This window comes from Plasmodium relictum (genome assembly GCF_900005765.1).
Source record: "Plasmodium relictum strain SGS1 genome assembly, chromosome: 11".
Lineage (NCBI taxonomy): Eukaryota > Apicomplexa > Aconoidasida > Haemosporida > Plasmodiidae > Plasmodium > Plasmodium relictum.
This window is the reverse complement of record NC_041689.1, coordinates 222,613-250,104: the sequence shown is the minus strand read 5'-3', so window position 1 is coordinate 250,104 and position 27,492 is coordinate 222,613. Positions and strand designations below refer to the sequence as shown.

The following is a 27,492-nucleotide window of genomic DNA, read 5'->3' as shown; positions in this document are numbered from 1 at the left end:
ATTAAAAAAAAGAAAAAATAAAATGAAGTGAAATGAATGTGTGGTCAGGTATTTTAATATAAAATAAAGCATAAAAGTGGTATTAATAGAAATAGTTAAAAATATTTTTTAAAAAAATAATAAACAAAAAGAATAAAAAAGTTTTAATAAAAATGATAATGAAAGAAACAATTAAAAAGCATATAAAAAAAAAATAAAATAATTTATAAAGTAAAATAATTTATGATAAGATAAGCATAAGTATAGTTGAATTATAAGAAGTACTCTTAGAAAATGAAACAACATATTTTGCTATTATTTATTATAATAATAAAAGTAAGGGATATGACTATGATTTCTATAAAAAGAAATAGGAATGTATTGATAAAAATGAAGTTGAATTGTGACAAGAAAAGAAGAGTTAACAAAATCTATTTTATAAATAGGTATAATGAATTAAAAACAAGATTAGTAGTAAAAAAAAAAAAAAAATATATAACAACATATGGTAGGGATCACAGAAATCCTTATTTAGCATATGAATATATCAATAAAATAATTGAAAATAAAAAATATGAAGTAAGTAAATTAATGGAAGAAAATTGTGATGAAAATAATCCATTGCAAATACGAATGAAATATTTACAGCATACAATGAATAATAAATTATCAGAAAATTTAAGAAGAGTTAGCCCTGATGAAAAACATAGATTATCATTAATAGCAGATATAAAAAGAAAAGTCTTTTGTAGTGCCAATAGGAAAAAAGGAGATAATAATTTAATAAATGGAGTAGAAGAAAAAGAAAGTCAAGAAATTAATTTTTTGCAAAATAAAAATTATGTATATCAAAATAATTTCTTAAATTTAGCAAATCCTGGTAATGTTAGTTTGTTGTTACATCAAATAGGTTTTGATGTGTTAATTGTTAATACTGACAATTTATCATCTGAAGGAATGTTAAATGATTTAACTGAAGTAATAAAAAGTACAAGAACATTACCTAGGAATATTAGGCCAGCAGTAGTAGTTGATGATGTGATAATTCATCCAATTCAAATTGCCTTAGCTGTTGAAAATAAAGCAGATGGAGTAATTTTAAATTTATCCTATTTAAAAAATGATCTTGAAGAAATGCTAAGTTATTGTGTTAATTTAGGAACTCAAGCTATTGTAGAAGTACATGATTACAATGATATTTATTTTGCTACAAAATGCGGTAGTTATATAATTATGATTAATGAATTTGATTTTTTAAATAATAATTATGAATATAATCATGCAATAAAGGCTATAAATTATACTATACCTGAAATAATTACTATAGCGAAAATTAATGTTAGTGATATAAATTATGTAGAAAAATTAGGAAGTTTAGGTTATGATAGTATTTGCTTAGAAAAGAAACTAATTGATGATGATTTGGAAAATTTTGTTAATTTATGTAAAAACTGGAATGCTCCCCACAAAACATTATTATATTTAAATAGAAATAATTATTTAAAAGAATTTCTCACCTATAAAAATTCATCAGAAGAAAAACATAAAGAAATTACTGAAAATTTAAAAAAAATTTATGATGATAAAAATATAAGTAATAAGTATTCAGAGAACCTTTTAAAAAATTATGAAAAAGATTTTATTGATGTAGACAAAGAAGATAAAGACACAAATGAAGAAAAAAATAAAAGTAAAGATGAAAGCATAAAAGAAAATGTTTTAACTAAAGAAGAAAACAAAATTATTAAAAATTTTAAGAAAGAAAAAAAAAAAGAAATAATTTTTTTGAATCAAATGAAAAATATTATAAAAGAGGTTGATGAGCAATGCAAAAATTATGATTCATATTCGGATTTAGAAAATAAAAAAAGAGAAGAAAAATTAGAATCTCTTCTAGAAAACTTTACAAAATTAGACAAAAATTACTTAAAAGAATTTTTTTCAGATGAAGAAATTAATAATATAGAAGTAACTATTAAACAAGCCTTAATGCAAAAGAAAAACATACAACAAGGAAATTTTAACTTCAACCATAAAAATTTAAGTAATGATACTAATAGCACTGAAGATAATGAATATGAAGATTTTGATATTTCTAAATTAACAAAAGAATTTTTTGATAACAAAAATTCTGAAAATAACGATACAATTGACAATTCTTCAAATGATTTATCAGATGATTCATCTAGAGGATTAAATTCTCAATAATTTTTTAATTATATTTTTTTATATTTATTATATTTTTTGTTTCGTATTTTTCATAATTATAAGTTTTGTAAATATTTTATAAATTTAATGCTTAATTTTTTTCTATTTCAAAATTTGAATAACAAAATACGTTTTATCTTTTAAACTTTTTTTTTTTTTGTCATATTTTCCACATCATCTATCTTTGTTCTGAAATATATATTTTTTAATATATATATACACTGATTTTGTTTTTATTTTATATATTTTTTTATTTGTTTTATCTATTAATTTTTTATTTTTTTTCAATTTTTTTTTTTTTTTTTGTTCAAAATAACTCTTTAAATTATATTCTTTAGTTTTTTAAAAAAAATAAAGCGTTACACATTATATTTTAACCAATAAATGCAATTCTTAAAATTTTATTTTTAATATTTGTACTTTATGATGTTTATTCATAGAAATACCCTATTTTATAAGAAATAAAAATTAAAAATAGTGTTTATAAAATTATTTATGGAAAATTTTTAAATATGTGGAAAATAAAAGAGAAGGTAATAAAAAAAGTGTAATTCTGTCTTTTTTATCGATTTATAAAAAATTAGAAATATTTTGACTATGTTTGCATTTTAATATAATATTTTTATTTTTTCTACTAAGAACAAAAAATAAATAATGTGATAAATTTTGTATAAATAATTCTTACTTTTAAGAAAAATTTACGATTTAATAGACAAAAATTAATAAGGATATTATAGTAATTTTGAAAAAAACATATGTTTAAAAAAAAATAATAAAATAAAATAATAATGAAATATATATTAATAATAAAAATATTAGCAGTACAAATAAAATGTTATATAACAAATTAATATATATATAATATATATATTTATAAATTTACAACAATTTTTTAAAATAAAAAAAATTCATCCAATATATTTATAAAAAAAAAAAAAGTAAAAAAATTTTAAAGACAAAATTAAAAATACATATACATGTATATATATAGACATATTTCAAGAATTTTTATAATATAAAAAAAAAAAGTATTTTTTTCTTAATAAAAGTTAAGTAAATATGATAAATTTTTATTTGCTTATTATAATAATTATACAATTAAAATTTTCCAGAGAATATAAATTTAAATATTCTTATAACACAGAATTACAGACAGAGAAAATTAAAAGAGGTAAAGAAGCTTTTGATGAAATATTGAAGGCAAAAATAAAAGCAGAAGAAGAATATAAAAAAAAAACTAAAAATAAGCATAATGAAGATATTGAGGAAAATATATACGTAAAAGAAATAAAATGTTATGAATATGTTTTAGAACAATTAAATAACTTAAATATGTATAATTGTAATGAAATAAATGAAAATAATAAGTCATTATTAGCCTTAGCAAAAACAAAATGTATTTTTGTTAAATCAATAAGAAACTTCCCTGATGAAAATTCCGGTTGTGTATTAAATACAAAGAAATTAAATAAATTACAAATATATTTATATAATAATAATTTATTTGAAGAATTTAAAAATGAAAACTTTCCTAAATCTTTAAGTTTAGATGAATTAAAAAAGATAGAAAATATAAAAAATCCATGTGAAAATTTTGATGAAATTAATGACCCTTACTTAATAAACGATAGTTCATTTTTAAACACCAAGTACAATCAAATATATGACAATAAGAATATGTCAAAAGAACATATATTACATAATGATATAGAGTTAAAAAAAAAATTATGTGAAAATTTAAAATATAAAATTATAGCCAATTGTACAGGAAATGAAAATATGTCTGATATTGCTTTTCAAATATATCATTCAGAATTAAATCACATTGATGATATATGTTTTTATATACAATCAACAGAATGGAATAAGAGAACAGAAGAAAATGTGATAATTTTTTAAAATACAATTTTATATAAATACACATACATATTATTTTAATAAATATAAATATATTATAAAATTTTTTTTTTTTTTTTTTTTATTAAAAACAAAACATAAATATAAAAAGATTAATAAACTTGCAGAAACTTCCATGTATATAACGAGACAGATGACAACAAATTTAGAAAATATGAAGTTAATAGAACATGCGCAAGTAAAACAAATAGAAAATACAAATAGGTATATAAGAAAAAAATAAAAAAATTTCACAAAAGAGATATATACTTAATAAATATCAAATTTCATATTTTTTTTTTTTTATTCTTTTAGGTTTGACATTTTTTTAAAAGGTCTTAAAAATGATTTTGGAGAAATCATACATATTTTATTAAAAATAAAAAAACATCATGAATCTATTACCAGTAAAAAATAAATTTTTAAATAAAATAATAAAATAAATTTTTGAAATTAAATATTTTAAGATAATAAAATTTGCATAAAATTGTAGAATTTTTAAGGGGATTTAAAATTATTGTTATCTATATATTGACAATATTGTTAGTTCTGTTCATAACTTCACGAAACTATGCATACAATAGTAGAAAAAAAATAATTTCTTGTATAAAAAAAAAAATGAAATAAAATAAAATAAAAGATAAAATGAATGATATATAATAAATATCACTAATAATTATTTGATATAATTGTATAAATATAAATACATATTTATTAAAACTTTGTAATTATTTTATTTTGACCCCTTTTTAATAGGTGTCATTTTTTGTTATGTAACAGAATGGATTTTTAAAAAACTAATTGTGTTTATTAAAAGATATATACTTTTTAATATCAACCAGCATTTAGTTATTTATTCAATAAAGGGAATAAGATATGTAAAAAACATTACAAAAAAAAAAAAAAAAAGACAATTTAAAATTTAAATGTTGTTAAGGATATATTTTTAATTAAATAGTTGTATTAATTATTTTATTTTATTATATTTTATTTTTTTTTTTTTTTTTAAATCCTTTTTTGATTTAATCTTTTAAAATTCTTTTTCTTTTTTTTATCGTAGACATACATAATAATTGGTATAAAAATATTAATTAGCACCATTATATCGTAAAAATAAAAAAATATTTTAAAAAAATTATAATTTTTATTTCTCTTTAATCTCTTTCATCTATTTATTTAATTAATTTGTTTATATAATTATTTATTTTTTTTTTTATTAAATTATTCAATTATATTTTATCACACTTTTAAAAATGAATATTTTATTTTTTTTTAGTTATAAAGAACCAGTAAAAATTATAGAAGAGCAACTAAATGATATAAAAAGAATTGTTGAAAAAAATCAACAGTATCAAAGTAGCTTTAAAGAAATAAAAACGAAAAATGGTAACTTCAACAACGAATTAGATCAAGAAACAGGTGTATATAAAAGAAAAAAAAAAGTATTTTAAAATAATATAAACATTTATTAAAGATATTAATGTAAAATAATAAATTAAAATATATTTATTCAAAAAAAAAGAAAAAAAAGTTTAATTAAAATAAATCACAATTTTTTATTTTTTTCAAATTTATGTTATAGTTAATATACTGAATTTATGGTCGAATTACAACAAATATTTTGATTCATTATATTCTGATGATTCAGATTTTAATATAAGTAAAAATAATAATAATAAAGCATACTGTCTATATTTTCCTTCTTGTACAAATATATATATTCAAATTTTTCTTATTTTTACAAATTTAAAAATAAATCCAAAATTTCAGATTCACATAGTGACAGTGAATTTAGTAGTTCAGGAACTTCCTTTGTCAGTGAACACTTAGTATTAAAAGAAATAGATGAGTAATTTAAAAAAATGATAATAAAATAATTATAATTAAATTAACATCTTATTAATAATATGATAAACTTGATATATTCTTTTTAGAATAAATGATGATTCAATAGGGAAAAGAATAAAAAAGTTACATAGAAAAAATCGGCCAATATTTTTTCATTATTTTCCTACACCAAAGAATATTCAGGCATATACAGAAAACCCAATTTCTTTTAGTAAAAGAAAAAAAAAAACTGAAAGTTTTACAAAAAAATTATTTAATGAAAAAATTCTTTAAACATATTTTTCTCATTTTTCTTTATATTTATATAGCCAATATGATAGAATACAATCATAATGAAGTCATGAGAATGAGAAAAAACAGAATGAAAAACTATGTAAAAAAAAAAGAAAAAAAATATAGATATATACTTAAAAGCATAAAAAAGAAAAATATATATTATAAATATAATTTTTTTTTTTCTTTAAATTAGAAGCTCAATTATAATAGTAATGAAACCATAATTCTAGAAAATGACGACCCCAATTTAACATGTAATTTATATGAATTAAATGAACAAGATGAAAAATTAAATAAATTCTATTCTTTGGATAGTCTTAAAAATTATGAGTAAATGTTTTAGTAAGGTGATTATTTTAATATACTAATAAATAATTATTTGAAAGAAAAAAAAAAAAAAAAAAACAGATAACTAAATAAAAGTTAAAAATTAATTTTTTTTATTCACCTTTCTAAAAAATAGTCTACTTTTTAATTAATATTCATTATTTTAACTATAAAAACAAGAATGCTTAAGTCTAAATAATTTTATAATTTTTATTTTTCATATTTTCTTTAATTCCCTGATTTTATTTTACTTCCATTTTTTTTTATTTTCCTTTTTTCCCTCATTTTTATTTTTTATTTTTGTTTTTTACTGATTGTCAAATACTTGTTATATTAAAGTGTTTATCATATTTTTTATTATTTATCTTATAAAATGTTGCAGAAAATATAATAAATATGTTCATGCTTTTTTTTTTTTTTTTTTACACAAATTCTGAATAAAAAAAAGTAAAAAAATTACATTTACAATATATATATTTTTTTTAAATTACAATGATATAATTAACGTAACTTTTTTTTTTCTTTTGATAATATATTTGGCTTCTATATAATAAATTCATACGATTATCTTGACTTAAATTTTACTTATTGAAAAAGGGATCAGTAAATATTAAAGTTGAAAAAAATAATTTTAATTTATATAAATCAAATTGTGAAATGAATAAATTATTTTGGTTAAATTTTAATTGAAAACTATGCTTAAAAATATTAATGATACATTTTAAAATAAATTGGTAAAAAAACCCTAAAATTACAAAATTTATTAATGGATAATTTTTTATAATTTTTTTTTTGTTTATAATTATTTTAAAAATATTTATTCAAATTATAAATATGTAAAAGATCCATTACTATACATTTCTTTTAAATTTCTTCTGAATTATTGAATGTATCTTTTTTTTTTTAAATTTCCTTATATATAGTAATATGTAATTTTAATATTTCAAAGCTATATTGTATACATGAATTATTAAATAATTAAAATTTAAAACTGGAAAATAGTTTTACGTAATATAATAATAAAAAAAACCTTGAAAATTATAATTTGATGAAGAAAGATAAAATAAATTAACAGATGTTTTTTTTTTTTTTTTAAAACAATTTAATACAAATGAAAAAAAAAAAAAAAAATATGCATATATATATGTACAGCATTGAAATTTTTTTTCCATTTTTTTTTTTTTTTTTCATTCTTCAAAATTAGTGAAATTTAAATTAAATAAAAATAATGAATTTTTTTCCATTGCTTTTGAAATTTTTTTATTTTTTACAATATTATTTGTTTTTTTTATAATTTTATTCTATTTAATTTTTTAAACTTTTTTTTTTTTTTATATTTTCCCCTTTTTATTCTATTGTATTCTATTATTTTTTTATATTTTAAAACTTTATTTTATTTTTTATTTATTATATTATTTAATATTAAAATTTATTTTTTTTTTTTATGCTTACATTATTTTTAAAAAGTTTTCAACTTTTATTTTTTATATTTGGAAAAAATGAATCTTAATTCAAAAAATATTGTAACTTTATCGATATTTTCATCGATAAATTCTTTATATATTTTACTATATATTTTAAATCAAACTTTTTTACAAATAGTATGTACATTGTGTATAATGTTGCTTTTATTAAGTGGTTTAATTGTATTTCTAAAAGTACATAAAATATCAGAATACAAGCAGAATGATAAATTAGAGATTATATCGAAAGAAAAAATAGAATTTTGTGTAATTTATTTATATGAACAGTTAAATGATAAGTTGACAATTGTCAGGCAATATTTATTATGGAATAACAGAATTAAAAATATAACTGCTATTATTATAATTTATTTTTTAGGGAATATTTTATCTTTTGTAAATTTTAATGTTTTTATTTATTTATTAACATGGTTTATATTTCTTTATAATTATATTAATGATGCCTATATAAATAATGCATATAAAATAATTCATCCATTTTATGTTAATATTAAAGAACAGGCAAAATATTTTTATGACAATATACCAAAATTACAACATCTGAAAAAGAACATATAATTTATTATATCTATTTTTTTTTTTTTTTAACATTTTTGAGATAAATTAAAAAGTATATTGATAGAAACAAGATGTATAAAAGGAAGGAGTTGAAACATAGATTATTGAAAATATATGAAATAATTATAATGATATAATATATATTCAACTAAAATATAAAAGAAAATAAAGTAAATTACTATAGATATGAAATTTTAGAAATAATTAATTTTTACAAGTGTAATGACACGAAAAGAAAAAAGGAAAAAAATTTGATATGCTGTGTAAATTTTGTTTGCTATTTTTCTATTCATTACAAAAATTTAATTCATATATTTTTTTATAAGTTTCATAAAATTTTTTATAACATTTTCTTCATATTTTTTTTTTTTATAAATTCATTAAATCTTGATATTTATGGCTTATTAAGAATAATACATATTTTAAAAAAAAAAAACTGTTTTTAATTTTATACTATACTATCTAAAAATTTATCTACGATAAATTTTTTATGGTTACAATTTTTTCTTTTTTTTATTTAAAATTTCCAAATTTACCTAATATTATTAAAAAAATTAATTTGAAATTTTTAAGTGTATCCTTTTCTTTATTAAAAATAAGAAAAAAATTTAAATGAAACGTTACTTTAAATTATAAAGAAAAGAAAGCATTTAATCTCATTTCTTTTTTTGAAGAAAATAAAACTTTTTATAACAAAGATACTTCATTATAAAAAGACATTTTATGAAAAAAATAAAAAATTACAAATTTATTAAGCATTTATTCATATATATATGTATACATTAACTTTTTCAATGTAAATTAATTTTTTTTTTATAATTATTATATTTATCATTTTTATATATTTAAAAAAAGAAATGTTTCGTACATAAAAATAAACAATATTATTTATATTAAAGTAATTCTTTTTGCAGAAGGTTAATATAAATATATCTATAATTCTGATATCTTTTTCTTTTTAGTTTTTTTATTATTACATTACGTTTCAATAGGAAAATAAGCTATAATTCTTAAAACGATTTTCATCTAGAATAGGATATATATTTAAATAGTATAAAATATGTAATTATTTCTAAGAATAATATGTTTATCAAAAATATATAAAAAAAAAAAAAAAAAAATACACTTTAATAAAAACGAAGTAAACAATTTCTCAATTATTTTAAAATTTATCAAAATGCGAAAATAAATGTTTTGATGAAAGAGGCATCTCAATAGTTTAAATGTCATAAAAACATAATTTCATCAGATATATTTTTAAGTATTCTACAAAATGCTACATGATTTATTTTACAAATGTTTAGTGGATTCATCCCCTTTTTTTTTTTTATATTTTCAAGTTTAATGTCACTTGTTATAAGCAAAAAAAAAAAAAAGACGAAGAAGTATACATTTTTTTTAATATAATGTTGTATAACAATCTACCTAGAAGATAGATATTTTTTTCATTTAAAATTACTATTTATATTTCATTTTTTTTTTTTTTTTTTGTTTTACTTTAAAAATCAAAAAATATATTTTAAATAACATATAAATAAAAAAAAAAAAACTAAGATACTTTTATTACAAGTTCAAATATAAAAAAAAATTATAAAAAAAACTTTGTACTTGTTCATTTTTAAATAAAAGCTATAGTATGTTTTATATGTGAAGTTTTATACATAAAGTAAAACAATTTATTAAATTTTTTTTTTTTTAATTTTAATAGACATAATTATATATTATTTAATGAAGTTATTAATTTTATAACTGCTTTTAAAAGTATAAAATGAAATCAAAAATTTTATTATTCTTCATAAATATGAAATATATAATTAAAAAGAAAAATGACAAAATATGTTATATTTCTTTTTAAAATAATGAAAAAGGAGTATATTTAATATTTCATTTTTTCTATTATATTATTTCAAATTTATACATAAATATTTTATTTACAGTTCAAATTAAAATTGTTAGAAGCTATAAGGTAAAAATATGTTTATATATAGAGAAAATTCAAAAGGATAATATGAAAATTAAAAAAATTAAAAAAAAAATTATTATTATTTATGAGATTATAAAATTTTTATGAACATATTAGATATGCTTAGGCAAAAAAAAAAAAAAAAAAAAAAAAGATATAATGAAAAATAAAACATTAAAAAATTCATGAATTTCTGAATTTTTTTGAAAGACAATTAAAACAAAATAATTTTCTTCATTAACAATTTGATTTTGTTAAAAAAATGAAAAAAGAAAAAAAAGAGAAAATAAAAGAGATAAATAAATTACATTGTACTTTAATCATATAAATAGTACTTAAAAAAAAAAAAAAAAGTGAAAAGGAACAAAGAGAAAGGTATTTTTTGCTGATTAGTAGTATATTTACTAAAATGTTTTTTTTTTTTTTTCAAAATTGGATAAAAGAAAAAAAAAATAGTTAATAAAAGTCATTGTATTTTTAGTTAAAAAATAAATAAAAGGTAAAAATATTAATATGGAACAATAAAACTATAATTTTTATGACAAGAACCAAAAGAATAAAAAAAAAAAATTAAAAAAAAAATGGAAAATAGAGAATGCGAAATAAGAATATTAAATGGTACTAGTTGTGCTTTTTACAGATATATGCATTCAGTGAAACACGGTGTGTGGTCAATTAATCCACCAGAATGTTTAAAAAGTAAAAGCGAAGAAAAATGTATAGCCAAATTTACGAAAACTATGGGAAACTTTTATGGAATTTTGCAATATTGCGTTGTTATAAATAGTGAAGAATACATTTTAAATGCTCGTTTTGATATTCCATTACTAGGTGATAATATGGCTTCAGCAATAATAGGTATGAATATAAAGAATGATAAAAAACAAGTTTTTTCTCAACAGAATTATTTTTTAGTAAAGCATAGTTTTGATAATACATATAACAGTAAATTTTATATAAATATAGTAGAAACAGATGAAGGAAAAAGATTCATCGAGTATCATAAAAAAAAATTAAAGAAAGGATTACTAAGAATCTTAAATATAAGAACCTTAGAAGAAAAAGAAAAGATAAAAAAAGAAAATCTTAATAATTCTATTAAAAAAGATGAGAGCAATAATGATGCATTATTGAATGTAAAATTGCATAATACTTATAAATATCAAGATATTTTGGATATTTTGCCTTTAAGTTTTATAATAAATATTAAAAATTATGACTGGAAAAAAAGACTAAGAAAAGCACACAAATCTTTATATATTTTAATAATCAATTTTACTAGACAAACTTTAAATTTATCAGATAGTAAAGGAATGAAATCAACAATATTAACAGAAGGTAATTGGGTAGAATTTCCTAATGAAAAAATTTCTTCTTTACGTTGTAGTGAATTTGGGTGTAATAGCGATGGAATGTTTTCAAGTATTAATGGGTTTTGTAAATATAACTTTATGAACGAATCTTGTGATTTAAATATTTTTTGGGATATCAATAGTGTAAATTCTAAAATTAAGTGTAATATTAAAAATTCATCTAAATACACTATTATAAAAAATGTAGAAATTTACAACGAATGTACTGCAATATTTCATATTCTAGAATATTATTATTATCCACCTATTAAAATATTAGAATGTAGAGCATTAACTAATAATATTATCAATAAATATAACATAGACAAGGACAACATAGATCAAAAATTAAACGTTATTTATCAATGTAGCATAAATGTAATAAGACAATTTTGTCAATATTTGCATAATAATGCATCTAATGAAAATAGTTCAAATGAAGATTTAATAAATCCAACTAATTTCAAAACAATACTAGATAATGATTACGAAGATGATTTCAAAAATCAAAAAAGCCCTTTAAATTTTTCAAGAATGAATAACCATTTATCAGTATATTCGAATTCTGCGGATGATCTAACAAATAATTCATATACACTAGAAAAAAAAAAGATAACCGATATAAATAGCTTAAAAAATAATAAAAATTTTATTGATAGTTATGTAAGTTCATCAGATTTAAAAAATAATATTCAAAAAAAAAATTTCAATTTGTTGAAAAAAAGAAATGGTAACTCAAATAATATGTATATGAATAAGAACAACATTTTCACAAATATTAATATTACCTCAGCACGTGATTTCTTTTGTTACATTCATGGAAATAATTATTCAAATAACATACCAATAAATTCCTATTTATATATTTCATGGAATATTGGTAATATAATATATAAAAACTTATATAATTCTAGTGAGAATATAATAATAAATGCACATAGTTTATTAAGTAGTAAGAATATTAATGATGGTGTTATACTTAAATTGAAAATAGATGAAAATAATAAGAGAATATACCCTTCAAATTTAATTCATGGATTATTGATGAATACTCAGGGTAATATTTATATAAACAATGAATATGTAATATTAGATACTATATTAAACATTTTTCATATATTATCAACTACTTTATCACCTATTATTGAAAGAATTTTAGATATAGAATATGGTAATAAATGGATCATAGATAGTAAAATACCAAAAAGTAATATATGGGAAAAATCTAAAGGAAAGAATGAATTAGATATAGAAGGTATTATTCATTTAATTACTACTTTTTGGATAGATGTTTTTGAAAAGAAAATAAAAAATATAGATGTTCTAGAGAATTTACAAAAAGCTTCAATTTTTTGGGCAAATCAAGAAATACATCAATTTGATCAAGAATTTCTTAAAAACTTAATTGAAAGTTCTTCCTTGCTACTAAAAATATTTGGAGATTATAACACAGCAAAAAGCATTGAAAAGTTATATTACAATAAATATTCTATTTTTAATGATATTTGTGTAGATTAAAACTATGCTTATATAAATATATTTATATATGTATAATTTCAAGAAAGTATTATCAAATTAAACTATTAGCTTACTTATGTATTTATTTTAATTTTTTTTTTTTTTTTTCTAAATAACAAGCTAATAAGGAAAATATTTTAAAAAAGTTAAAAGTCATATTTTTTAATAAATAATTTACCTAATATAATGAAATTAAAAAAAAAAAAAAAGTTACATTAATTTTTTTTTTTTATGTTTTTAGCACTTAATGATAAAATATTACATACTAGAGTAAAGTGGCAAAAAAATTGATAAAACCAAAAAATTTTTAATAATAAAACTTTAAGCAGCTAACTATTATGATAACTAAATTATGAAAATTTTAATTTTTCCTAATAAAATTTAATAAAAAGAGTATATTTTAAATAACTTTATATTTAGTTACTGAAAATTTAATGTATTTATAAAATATTGCCATATTATTTTTTAAAAATTTAGTGTTTTCATTTTGAAGCACTCATGTGTGTGGTTTAATTTTCTCTAAATGCAATATAAAATATGAAAACTTTTACGTGCATATTTTTTTTAATTTCTATTAATAGAAACTATTTCTTGATTGCTTATTATTTTTATGAATATTTGCTAAATTTTCCATGATGTGCAAAAGCATGAAAAATATGATTTTATCAAGAGGATCATTTGTTCTAGTTTCTGGTTTTTTGTAAAAAAAAAAAAATGTTCTTTTGAAACTTTTTATTTTTATTTACTTTTTTTTTAATATAATTGTTTTTGTTCTTTTTATTAAACATTCATATATATATATATATATGTATTTTTATTTTCTTTTTTTAAAATTTCCGTTATTTTGACAATTTATATACTTTTTGTTCTAATTTTTTACAATCATTAGATCTTCACATGTAAATTTTATAAAATATAAGATTTCCATATAAATGTTACTATATATATTTTAAATTATTTAAAAACTTGAATATCATACGTGATACATTCTTATTTAAATTAAAATGCTTATTTTAAAATTTTTTTTTGTTTTACTGTTGTCTCTAAAAGTTAAATACTCTTGTGGAGAAGTAACTTTTGAAAATACAACAGTAACTAATTTAGAATTTCCTGAAACTGATAAAATATTTTACACAAATGTGAGTTTTAAAGGAAAAATTTATGCATTTAAAATAAGTAATGATGAAAACTGTACCATAACAGTGAACAAAACCTCAGATGGTACTACTTGGGAAAATACCAATGAAATAAAAAAGGAAGAAGAAAATAATAATCCAACTATATTTTCTATTTTTGTGAAAGAAAATAAACTTATAGTGATTTTTAGGTGCCAAAAATATTATATTGCAAAAGCAGAAGAAACTTTAGTATGGTCTTTGAAAGAAATAGAATATACCGGATTTGATGAAAATGCTCTCCCAGTATTTTATTCAGGTCCTATGGTATATATAAATATTGAAGAGAAAATCATTATGTTCTGTATGAAAAAAACAACTGGTGATAATAATATAAAAGCCCAAACAAAAATATTAGATACCAACGCGTATCTATTGATTAGATGTGCTATCTCTAATGATGAAGGACTAAAATGGGAAAATGCAACAAATATTTATACTAGTAAGGAAATTAATGATAAAGAAGAAATAAGATTGAGTAAATTTGAAGGTAAACTTCTCGTAAAGGTTAGTAAAGAAACTTTAGGAGAATATTTTTTATGCGACATGATGCATCAAAATAATATTTATTGTATTTCTATTATGCCAAAAATATATAATACTTATTCTTTAAAAAATTTAGAAGAAGTGAATAATTATATCTTTTCTGTTGCAAAAAAAGGAAAATATTTTTATCCATGCGTCATTTATAATAGAGATGAAGTTTTTAAACCCAATGAAAATAATAAAATCGAAGGAAGTAATTATGAATTTATTTTTGCTAACAAATCAAATGTATTTCTTTTTTATGGTAAAAGTGATAACAAAGTACATGTAATAAAAATAACTGCTCCTACTAGAAAAATGGGTTGTGAATTAACGGAAAATAATCAATCAAATAAAAAATATACATATGCATTCACAGGAATTAGTAATAAGAAAGTATGCGAAGTACCTTCATCGGAAATTGGAACTACAGAAGATGGTTCATATAAAATTTTTTATGTTAAACTACCACATAATATAGAATTAACTTCTGATTGCTTTTCATTCCCTGAAAATGGCGTAAATGAAACTAAAACTATATTAGTAAAAAAAAATATAAATGACAGTAAAACTAGTGAAAAAGAGATTGAATTCTTTTACCCAGTTAATCATATTAAGTTTTTATTTGCTGGATATGTATATTGTATATTAAGTAATAATTATGAAATAAGTTTAAAGTTTGATGATATGAGAAATTTTACAGATATAAGTTATATTGAAGACGATAGCCCTTTTTCAGTTTATTCAAATGATATTTTAGTATTTCCATCATCTAAAAATTATCCAACTAATACATATAATTTACCAAAAGGTTCTTATTCATTTTCGCTTGACAATTATATAAATTATTATGTAATTTCTAATTTAATTTCTTCAGAATCAACTACAAACCTTCCATCTGGAGGAAATGAAACTAAATCAGTGAGATTTATAAAAGGAGGAAAATCATATTCTTATGAAGGTATAGATTTAACTGATTCATCACCGAATTATAAATTAGTAAATACCAATATAACAGAAGACAAGACAATAGATGTGATCATTGCTGAATTCAATGATGAAAAAACAGTTGGTTTAGTATGCCCACTTTCTCAAGAAAATTTTGAGTGCTTTCATAAAGTTTACAATAACTCTGAAGAATTAGTTAGAATCGAAGAAGTATTCGATAGTGAAGATATTTTTGTATTTCCTACAAAACTACTATATAAGGGAGATGAAACTGCTTTAGAAACAATTTTACATTTAAATAAACGTAATGTTGATAAATTAAATCATGACAAAAATATTGTTCATTTTCATTGTAGATGCCAAGTTAATAATCATTCCGTAAAAGTGTATTATCACATATCAGCACATCATAATGAAGAATTTATACAAAACGAGTTGAATAGTCAAAGAAATGTTGCTATTACCCAAAGTAATCAAGAAATAAGGGAAAACGTTATTGAAAACCCTCTTGATCCTAATAAATCTAGTGGATTTGAAGATGCTTCATCTAGAGGTTCTGAGAGGTTGGAAGATGAAGATGCAGATGAACAAAATCCTGAAAATAATAGTATTCCACATCAAAGTGGCACAGAGAATGGCAATGGCAATAGTGACAGCAAAACAACTAAAAATATACTGTCTAGTAGTTCTAGAAGGGGAAGTATTAGTAGTTTATTCAGTTTAGTTTTATTTTTATTATTATTAATACATTTGTATATATATATTATCTAAACTAAAAATATTGAGAATTCTATTTTCTTTTTTTCTTTTTTTTTTGTTAGTTTTTTTTATGTATTTTGTATTTAAAATTTAAGATAGAATAGACATAAATTTTTATAAACAAAAAAAAAAAAAAAAAAGGATTTTACAAAAACAGTTGTTTATAATATATATATACTTTTATTTTTATTATTATGATAATATAATAGTTATTAATTTATATATTTACAAATTTCTATAAAAAGTTAAAATTAAAAAAAAAAATATACAATAATTTAGTAATGGAAATATTAAATATAAGAGACAACAATTTACATTAAAATTAAAAAAAAAAAAATTTGAAACATATTATGAAAGAAATGAATTGTTACTTTTAGCTCTTAATATTAGATTTAAAAAAGAAATACATATTTTTTATTAATAAAAGTGCATTATTAATAAATTAAAAAATGTTTTTTATATTTTTTTTTTTTTGTGTGATACATTATTATGAATCTATAAATTTTATATTTAAGTTCTGATAATTCTTTAAAATAATAACACATTCATTTTTTTTTTTTTCTTATTTTTCCTTTTTCTCCCATATTTCTATGCTTTATTTTTTATCATCCTTAAGGTTGAACATGAATATATATGTATATCATTTTTTAAAATAAAGATAAATTAGGCATTCTTATTTTTGTAGGCAATTTTTTTTTTTTAATGATTATACAATTCTTATTTTAATTAAGATTTTTCCTTTTTTCATTTTCTAGTTTTATTAACTTTTTTCTTTTTTATTTTGTAATTAGGAAATATTTTAAATTTAAACTCTACCTAGAAAATAAGGTGTTATTTGTTGAATTAAAAAAGGAAGGAAAATTAGGTTCATTTTTTTTTTGAAATGGATTCATATTATTAATTAAATTAAAATTATTTGGTAGAGAGGAATTAAAATTTGATATTCCCTCTTTATTTTGAGTTACTGAAAAAGAGTTTTTTTGAAATAAATTATTATTAGATAAATTTGAAGAAATTCCAAAATTATTTTTTCCACTTATATCCATTTTTGAGTTTGAAATGTAATTATTATCTTGAATTTGAAATAATCTGTTGTCAAATATATTATTTGCAGTTTTGTTGTCTTTGGAAAATATACTAGATGATTTATTATTTAATGAATTAGTACATAAATTATTATTTTGTAAAATGTTATTATTTGACAAAAACGTACTATTATTATTTAACATACTTGTATTTGAACTAAAATTATTATTATTATTTGAGCTTAATAAACTATTTTTTGAATTAAATAAACTATTATTGTTAAGTGATAAATTATTATTAATTGAACTATTTGTTATACCTGAATTATTACTAAATATATTATTAGTTGATATATTATTTGAACTATTAAATAAGTTATTATTACTATTATTAGAAAATATATTATTGCTATTATTAGATAAATTATTTGAACTAACATTAAATAAATTGTTTTTCGATAAATTATTTGTATTACTAAATGATAAAGTGTTATTTGAAAAAACATTTGCCTTATTGTTAAAAGAAAATGAATTATTATTACTTAATAAATTGCTGTTATTATTTCCTGAAAAATTAGTAGATTGATTGTTGAAAATACTATTATTATTAAATAAACTATTATTATTTGAATTATCACACCTGTATTTAGCACTATATATATTATTATTAACATTGCTTGTATTCATAGAATTATTATTACTATTGTTAGGATAAAACAAATTATTGGATTGCCTATTCAAATCTTTAGTTGATGAAAATAAATTATTATTCATAAATTGATTTCCTCCTGACGTTGATGAAAACATGCCATCTTTCAAGGATAAAGAACTATTATTATTTAAATTTGTTGAGAAAATACTGTTATTGGCAAAATTATTAGGCTTCGTATTTGTTTGAAGATTGAAAGATGAAAAAATATTACTAGTCGTGTTATTCAAATTTTTATCATTATTAAATAAATTATTAGAAATATTTAAGGAATTTTTATTAAAATATCCATTTGTATTATTATTACTACCACTAAAAAAATTAGTGCTATTACTTTTATTAAATATGCTACTACTGCTAGGTGATGTAAAGTTATTTTGTAAATTATTAGAAATATTTGATATGCTATTGTTATTATTAAATAAAGTATTTTTATTACTATTGTTATTAAATAAATTATTTGTTGTATTACTAAATAAATTATTCGAAGTATTTGTAGTTACGTTTTTAGTGAATAAATTAGATGAATTATTATTACTAAATAAATTAGAACTGCTATTTAATGCATTATTTGTTGCAATGTTATTATTGATATTAAATAAATTATTCGATGTATTATTTGCAAATATATTACTTTTACTTTGATCAAATAAATTATTTGTATTATTACTTAATATATTACTTGAATTATTAATATTTTTGAATAAATTATTAGTTGTATTACCAAATAAATTATTTGAAGTATTTGCAGTTACGTTTTTAGTAAATAAATTAGATGAATTATTATTACTAAATAAATTAGAAGTGTTATTTAATACATTATTAGTTGTAGTGCTATTATTGATATTAAATAAGTTATTCGATGTATTATTTGTAAATATATTACTTTTATTCTGATTAAATAAATTATTCGAAGTAATGTTATTCAGCATATTACTTGTATTACTTGTTGATGTATTTAAAAATGATGATAAAAAGTTTGTTTTATTTATATCCTCATTTTTTGAAATTCCTAAAACTGTACCTTGATTATTAAAATTGTCATAACAAATAGCTGTATAATTATTGCACATATGAGTTAATGAGTCAGGTATATGCTGAATTAAGTTAAATCCATTACTCGAGTCTAATGAAAAACAGTTATTATATTTATTTTTTGATGTAATTAATTTAAAAAAATCATCAGATGCATTTCTTAGTGCAATTAAATATTGATTTTCTTCATTCCATTTTTCTTTTATATTATTCATCACTTGCTTATGAGTAAAATCATATAAATCTGAATACATAATTCTTGAATATGCTGATGAAAAATCATAAGAAATATCGCTTTTTGTAAATTGCTCTTCTTGCCTATATAATTTAATAACTTGCTGTGAAAATAAAAAGGAGTTAAAACCTGGAATAGAACAGTATTGCATAAAATTCTTTTGATTTTGATCAGACAAAGGATCCAAAACAAATGCTATAAAATGATACACAAATTTCTCACTTAGACAATGGTAAATAAAAAAAGGATGATCTATCGGTTTGTTTCTTGTAAAATTTATGCTCATAAAATATTTCTCTACATTTTTTTTTGTATCATTAAATGTTTTAATAATATATGATTTTTTAACATTTTCATTTATATAATCTTTTACATGAATATCTGAAATTTTTATTATTTTGATATTTTTTTTAAAAAATTTTTCATACATATCAAATAATGAAATTACTTTATTCTGTATATTATTTTTAATTTGGTTAATTATTATATTATGCTTATTTAATGTATTCCCTATATGTTCTTTATATGTATTTGCATCTAAAATATTATATAACTGTGTTTTCCTTATTATTTTTTGAAGTCTTTCCTTTTTTTCTAAAATCATTTCTTTTAATTCTTCATTTAGAATATTCATAATAAAGCATGATTCTTCATCAGTATTAGTTAAAATGTCAAATTTATTATCAAAATTTTGAAATCTTAAAATTTCGAAATTTTTTTCATTAAAATTTTGAGAATAATCTATTACTGAATTATCTATGCATTTTAATAATCTATTAACATGCTCTGATAAAGTATAATTATTTAAATTATTAGATGGAATATTATGAATTTTTTTTAACTTAAAAGACATATTATCTAATTTTAATACTCCTTTAATATGTATTTTACTTTTTTTTTCAAAAGAAGAAATCAAAGATTCATGTTCAACAGTCTCAAATTTTATTTTTTCAAATTCTTTTTTATCTTCTTTTAAATCTTTATTCAGCTCATCTAAATCGTTTTTTATGTTTTCCATCCTATGTAATATATTTTTCATATCTTCTGTATCTTTTAGTGCCTTTTTATTTAATATTTCAAATGAATCTTTCCATGCTGGTATAATCTTAGATATTTCATTAAAATTGGGAGAATCTTTAATATAACATAAATTTTTATTTTCGTAAATATTATTTAAATGTGGCACTATATTTATAATATTTTTTGTACAATAATTCCTTTGTGTATAATCACATGTACCATTATATAATTTATAAATATTTTCATTTAATTCAATCATATGATGATTTAAATAATACATAAAATTATCTAATTTTTCATTATTATTTTCTTTCTCTATATTTTCTACAGTACCTCTTATTTTCTCACATGTTGCTTTATTACTATTTAAATTTTCATTGCTAATTTTATTTGTATCTTCTTCAATTTTCTTATTATCTAAATTATCAGCATTGGCTACTTCCTTTTTCTTTAAAAGAAATTTATTTCTTTCTTCAATGTACATTTTATTTCTATTATCTAGAATATTATCCACTTCATCATATAAGCTATTAGTATTTTCTATCTCATCATTATTCAATATTTCCTTTTTTTTATCATCTGCTATAACAATTTTTGATAATTTCTCCATATTTTTTAGAATATCCTCAGAATCATTTTCATTTTTTATTTTGGGATAACATAAATTAATAGTCGATGTAATAAGCTCTTTAAATTCATAATTATTTTTAATAATCAAATTATTGTCTTTTATTTTATCTTTACTAACATCAAAATTTGTTAGTACACTTTTTTGTATATTTTTTATATTTTTATTGTTCTGTATATGTCCCAATTCATCAATAGATTTATTTTCTTTCATTAAATTCATATTGTTACTATTCATTGTTTTTTCAACTAGTTTTATTGAATTTTCAACTGCTATTTTATTGATTGAATTATTATTAATATTGCCACAACCATTAAACTTGTGAGTATTAGCTATTATTTCATTATCATATTCTGATCCACTTATAACAGAATATAAATCTTCATCATTATTACTTTCACAATTATTCTTATCATAACTATCATTTCTATTATTGCTAATTTTGTTATTGACATTATTATTATCTTCTTTATCATATAAAGAATTTTTGTTATCAATATTATCAACATTTCTAGCAATTTTGATATCTATATTATTCTCTTGAGTAAGAGGTATAGAATTAATATTGTTATTAAAAGTAAATGAATTTTTTCTATTTTTTTTCTGTACATTTTTTGTTTTATGTGTTTTTTTTTCTGTAGTTTTATTATGTTGCAAATAATGTTCATTTTCATAACAATTACACTTATTTTCATTCAAAATATTATTTATATAATTTTCCTTTTGTTCCTTATAATAAGCATTTTCTGATAATTCATTATCAGAACAATCAGAATTATATGGAAAGTTATTTATTAATTTACCATGCCCATTTAAGGGATCTGAATTATCATCAAAAATGTCATTGTTGCAAAATGAACTTAAATAAGATGATTCATCAGAAAAACTTACAAAACTTTGATTAGAATTATTTATATTATTTTGATAAGAAACGTCATTTACATTTAAATTATTTTTTTCTCTTTGCTTCTTTTTATTCCCATTACGATGCTTTGATTTTCTATCGCTCACGTTTTTATTTGAATTATTTAAATGATCTTCATACTTTTTCAGGTTATAAAAACTTAATGAATTATTATCTATATCCATTTTGAAATATATAGAATGAAACTTTTAGGGATTCATTTGTATAATTTCATATAAATGAATGATATAAAATAAAAAAAAAATTATAAAATTAGTTAGAAACACAAAACAAGAATATTGATAATCTTTTCTAAAAAAAAAAAAAAAATTCAAATTTATATATCATTTTGTTTATAAATCTTTGTATTATTTTTTGTTTGAAAATTTTATATACTTTTTTTTCTTTTTTAAAACTGAAATTTTAAATATTTTTTTTCTTTAACATTGTATTTTTACACAAGATTTAAAATATTAATTAAATTTATATATATATTTTATTTTTTAATATGGCATATTAATGCAGATTTTTTTATTTACATAAAAATTATAAATTCCTTCCGTATTATAATTTTACATAGTTTTAAACATATATAAATATATATATACATATATATATATGTATATATATTTTTTTTTTTATAACTTATATACATTTAAAAAATAAAAACAATAGGAAAAATTAATAAAGCGAATTTTACATATATAATGTAAAAAAAAAAAAAAAATATAATATTAATGCTTTTGTATTATGTTCTTTTTAAAAGATCTGAGAAATTTTCCATTTAAATATATGGCTTTTATTTTATTTTAATATTATATTTTTATTATTGCATGTAACATAAATTATAAATGAAATTTCATTTTTTTTTTTTTTTAACTATAAATGTTTTTATAATTTTATAAAGTTATACTTATATTTCACAATTTATATGTTATTCAATTTAAAATTTTAATATCCCTTGTTTTTTATAAAGGTAATTTTTCTATTACTATATTTTGTTATAAAATGTATTAATTTAAATAATTTCACTTTTTACAAAGTTTATCTATAATTAATCTGGAAAGGAAACAAATTCCTTTTAAATTATACATATGTAATATTTCAAATTTATAATAAAAAATTATGCTAATAGAATAAAAATATATATATATATATATATCAGAGATAATTGGAGTTTATTTTAATATTAAAAGTAAATAAAATAGCTTTTTTTTTTTTTTCTAAATAAAAACCTTGAATTAAAATATAATTGTACAGTATTTTCAAAGTGTATGTTTTTTTTTTTTTTTAGACAGCTGAACTATTCCTTATAATTTTTATTTATATTGAAATGTAGGTATAATTTATTATATTTTAATATTAGTATATATTAGTATATATGAGAAGATATTTAATAATTCAAAAGTTAATGATTTTTTGTTTTATTTTATCCTATTTTGCTTTTTTTTTTTTCAATTAAAAAATAAAATTATGGTATAGTATATTTTCGAATTTTTAAAAGAAGAAAGGAGAGAATTTAAAAAAAAAAATAAAATAGATAGAATAAACAAATGAAAACAAAAAAAGAAAAAAAATAAATAATAAATTAATAATGAGAAATTTAAACATATATACGGATTTTTTATAATAACAGATTAGAAAAAAAAATGTCAACATGCTATAAATCCTTGTATATATATAAAAAGCTTAAGCTATATAGTAAAAACAAATGTATGATTTGAAAATAATATATTGTATACATTACATGAATAACCGGAAAAAAACAGAAAAGTGTTTTATTCTTTAAATTTTTACATATTTTTCATATAAAAAAATAGAGGACCTAATTCACATAACCATTCAGGTTCTACTGTAGTAACATTTCTCATAAATTCTTTTGTTGTAAAAACTATTTCTTGATATACGACATAATCAGGTGTATATCCAATGTTATATAAAGAAGAATTAGGGTGTACATGGCAAGATACGTTAGTTCTTAAATTAATATATTCAGAGAATGATTTTAATTTTGAAGCATTATGAAAATAGCCAGAGCATATAGTTTTTCTTAAAAGTTCCCACTTATTATTGCATGAGACATTCTTCATATTTAATGTTTTAATAATATCACTTAATTGAGAATATACTTCCTTAGCCTTATTTAGCGATTTGTATTGAATAAAATTTTTCGCACACCAATTATAAGAATAATTGTGAGAACGCCATTGTAAATAAACATTTAATAATGTTAAATGATCACTTTCTGGCACAGTAAATTTTTCTTTTTTTGATTCAATAGCTTCACTATTCTCTTTTGATTCTAAAAAGATAGATGGTGATGACAACATACTAACAATAATTAATATTTCTTTTGTGCATTCAAATTTTTCGCTATAAATTACAATTTTTGATAATGGTGGATCAAGAGGAAACAAAATCATTTTCTTCCCTATCTCTGTTAAATTGCCTTCATTATTTATAGCACCCAATACCCATAATTCGTATAAGGAATTTATTATACTTTCTTTGCTAGGCATATCAATAAAATCAAATTCAAAAATATTTTCAACATTTAATGATTTCAATAATAACACAACATTAGACAAATTACTCCTTTGAATTTCAGGTATATTATTAGGGTACAAATCACATAAAAAAGTATTTTCTGTATATAGTCGGTAACACATTCCTGGACCTGTTCTTCCCGCTCTTCCAGATCTTTGATTAGCATTTGCTTGTGATATAGGAGTCACTTGTAATACATCCATTCCTATTTTTTGATTATATACTTTTAATTTGCAATATCCAGTATCAATTACATATTTTATTCCGTCTAATGTTAGAGAAGTTTCTGCTATATTTGTAGAAACAATTATTTTTCTAAGATCATATTTTTGAAATATTTTGCTTTGCTGCTCACTAGATAATTGAGAATATATTGGGAATACATAAAAAGGATATATATGATGAACTTGATCTTTTTTTTTATTGTTTTCAGAAAATTTTCCTTTTTCATTAACTATGTTTTTAATTTTGTTAATAGTATCATTTTTGTTATTTTTCGATTCTTTATAAGATTCATATACTTCATAAAACTTTTCACTTAATAAATAGCAGGTTGCATTAATATCTTCTTGCCCAGTCATAAAAATCAATATATCACCAAAATTTTTATCATAATTATTGTCTGATACATGAATTTCTATTGCTTTTTGTACAGCACTTTCTATATAATCATGACAAGGAGTTCTTAAATACTCTATGTGTACTTTAAAAGTTCTTCCTTGAATATTATAAATTGGTGCATTTCCAAAAAATTCTGAAAATTTTTTCGAATCAATAGTAGCTGAAGTAACTATTAATTTTAAATCATTTCTTTTTAAACAAATATTTTTCAATATTCCTAATAAAACATCGGTATTAATTGATCTTTCATGTGCTTCATCCATTATTATAACACTATATTTATCCAATTCTTTATCATTTAGTGTTTCTCTTAATAAAATACCGTCTGTAACATAACGAATTTTTGTGTTGTTACTTGTATTATCTTCAAATCTAATGGTATAACCAACTAACGACCCTATTTCTACATTCATTTCATATGAAACACGATAGGCAACAGAAACTGCCGCAACTCTTCTTGGTTGCGTGCAGCAAATAATTCCCTTTTTATGATATCCTTCTTCATATAAATATTGAACTATTTGAGTTGTTTTTCCAGATCCCGTTTCTCCTACAATTATTATAATATTATTATCATATACTGCATCTAATAATTCTTTTTTTGATTTATAAATAGGCAATGACTCTTTCAATTTTATTAATTCTTCTTTATCTTGTAATGTATTTTTTTTTTTACTATTTAAATTAAAAATATTACTATACATTTTATCTTTTTTATAATCAAAAATATCACTACTTTCTTCTTTATCTGAATTTATATTACTTTCTTTAATTAATTTATTTTGGTTTTTATATAATTTTAATAATTCCCCTAGTTTGCTATTTTCAATTTCCCAATATCTGTCTCTTGCTTTAGATTTCTCATTCTCATTTTTAAAATATCTTAGAAATTCACTTCCTTTTTTTGCTGCTTTTACAAAATCACATGTTTCATCTTTTACTACATTAGAATATGAAGTAGAACTATTTTTCTTTTCGCTTGACAAAGCATTCCATTTATCATGAATATTTTTTTTTGAGATATCACCTTCATAATTAAAATTTTTAAGTTTATCAATAAAGGACGGAGTTATTATCCTTGTTAAAACAATTTTTTTTACTTCATTAGTGTTATTAGCTTCATTAATTTTATTTAACTGTAATTTGTTATATGTTGAATTCACACCACCTTGTTTTAATTTGTTTAGTTCCCATAAATTATTATCTAAATTTTTCTGATTTACTTTCTTCCCTAAACTATTCATCCTTGTTTTAAAATTATTTATCATTTTTTTTTCTTTCTCATATGTGGTTTCTTTATCCATATTATAAAAGGAATCAATAAATTCTTCTTCTTTAGTATACCATATTTCATCAATAATTCTATCATTATTACTGGAATAATAATTTTCTTCTTTTTTTTTGTTTATATTATTTTTTTTATTCAAGTTTTTCCCGCAATTGTTATTTTCATTTAATTTTAAATGTACTAATTTATTAGAGTAGCTATTACTTTTCGATCTCTTATTTTCTAGTTCATCTGAACTACTGTTATCTAGAGATTTATTTTTTTTTAATTCAAATTCGTCAGAACTACTATTACTTTTTAGTTTTTCATTTATTAATTCTTCTGAAAAATCTCTTGATTCAGAATTGTCTACACTTCTCATATAATTTCCATGTCTATTTTTGAAATCTTTTTCCTTAACATTATTGATATTATTATCATTTTTTAAATCATTCTTTAATTTATGTTTTCCTAATACACCAATATCTCTAAATATATTGCTTTTTTTGTCATTGATATTATTTTTATTATTTCTATTTATTTTTCTTCTTTTAAATTTTAAGTCATTATTTCTCTTTTCATTTATTTCTGTTTCGAACTTTTTTTCTTCATCAGACGAAGATGTACTATAGAAATACGTTTTTGCTATCATTCAAAAAAAAAAAAAAGAAAAAAGAAAATAAAA

General features: G+C 18.9%; 7 protein-coding genes across 7 annotated transcripts; 5 read left to right on the top strand and 2 right to left on the bottom strand.

Annotated features, from left to right (window-relative positions):
* Positions 1-273: 273 nt before the first annotated feature.
* On the top strand, positions 274-2,187 carry PRELSG_1106800 (conserved Plasmodium protein, unknown function; the record flags this gene model as incomplete). Its single annotated transcript, XM_028677323.1, has 1 exon — positions 274-2,187. One exon carries the CDS (start codon positions 274-276, stop codon positions 2,185-2,187), a length of 1,914 nt encoding a protein of 637 aa, XP_028533724.1.
* Positions 2,188-3,246: 1,059 nt separating this feature from the next.
* GEX1 (nuclear fusion protein, putative) lies at positions 3,247-6,541 on the top strand (the record flags this gene model as incomplete). The annotated part of the gene is made up of 12 exons (XM_028677321.1): positions 3,247-4,071; positions 4,196-4,308; positions 4,399-4,490; positions 4,577-4,687; positions 4,840-4,961; positions 5,144-5,190; positions 5,360-5,502; positions 5,666-5,743; positions 5,854-5,932; positions 6,018-6,142; positions 6,240-6,304; positions 6,404-6,541. The coding sequence occupies 12 exons, from the start codon at positions 3,247-3,249 to the stop codon at positions 6,539-6,541; spliced, it is 1,938 nt and encodes a 645-aa protein (XP_028533723.1).
* Positions 6,542-8,033: 1,492 nt separating this feature from the next.
* On the top strand, positions 8,034-8,576 carry PRELSG_1106600 (conserved Plasmodium protein, unknown function; the record flags this gene model as incomplete). Its single annotated transcript, XM_028677320.1, has 1 exon — positions 8,034-8,576. One exon carries the CDS (start codon positions 8,034-8,036, stop codon positions 8,574-8,576), a length of 543 nt encoding a protein of 180 aa, XP_028533722.1.
* Positions 8,577-11,120: 2,544 nt separating this feature from the next.
* PRELSG_1106500 (conserved Plasmodium protein, unknown function) lies at positions 11,121-13,409 on the top strand (the record flags this gene model as incomplete). Its single annotated transcript, XM_028677319.1, has 1 exon — positions 11,121-13,409. One exon carries the CDS (start codon positions 11,121-11,123, stop codon positions 13,407-13,409), a length of 2,289 nt encoding a protein of 762 aa, XP_028533721.1.
* Positions 13,410-14,413: 1,004 nt separating this feature from the next.
* Positions 14,414-16,828, top strand: P92 (6-cysteine protein, putative; the record flags this gene model as incomplete). Its single annotated transcript, XM_028677318.1, has 1 exon — positions 14,414-16,828. The coding sequence occupies one exon, from the start codon at positions 14,414-14,416 to the stop codon at positions 16,826-16,828; it is 2,415 nt and encodes an 804-aa protein (XP_028533720.1).
* Positions 16,829-17,628: 800 nt separating this feature from the next.
* On the bottom strand, positions 17,629-22,557 carry PRELSG_1106300 (conserved Plasmodium protein, unknown function; the record flags this gene model as incomplete). The annotated part of the gene is made up of 1 exon (XM_028677317.1): positions 17,629-22,557. The coding sequence occupies one exon, from the start codon at positions 22,555-22,557 to the stop codon at positions 17,629-17,631; it is 4,929 nt and encodes a 1,642-aa protein (XP_028533719.1).
* Positions 22,558-24,165: 1,608 nt separating this feature from the next.
* On the bottom strand, positions 24,166-27,459 carry PRP16 (pre-mRNA-splicing factor ATP-dependent RNA helicase PRP16, putative; the record flags this gene model as incomplete). The annotated part of the gene is made up of 1 exon (XM_028677316.1): positions 24,166-27,459. The coding sequence occupies one exon, from the start codon at positions 27,457-27,459 to the stop codon at positions 24,166-24,168; it is 3,294 nt and encodes a 1,097-aa protein (XP_028533718.1).
* Between the last annotated feature and the right edge of the window lie 33 nt (positions 27,460-27,492).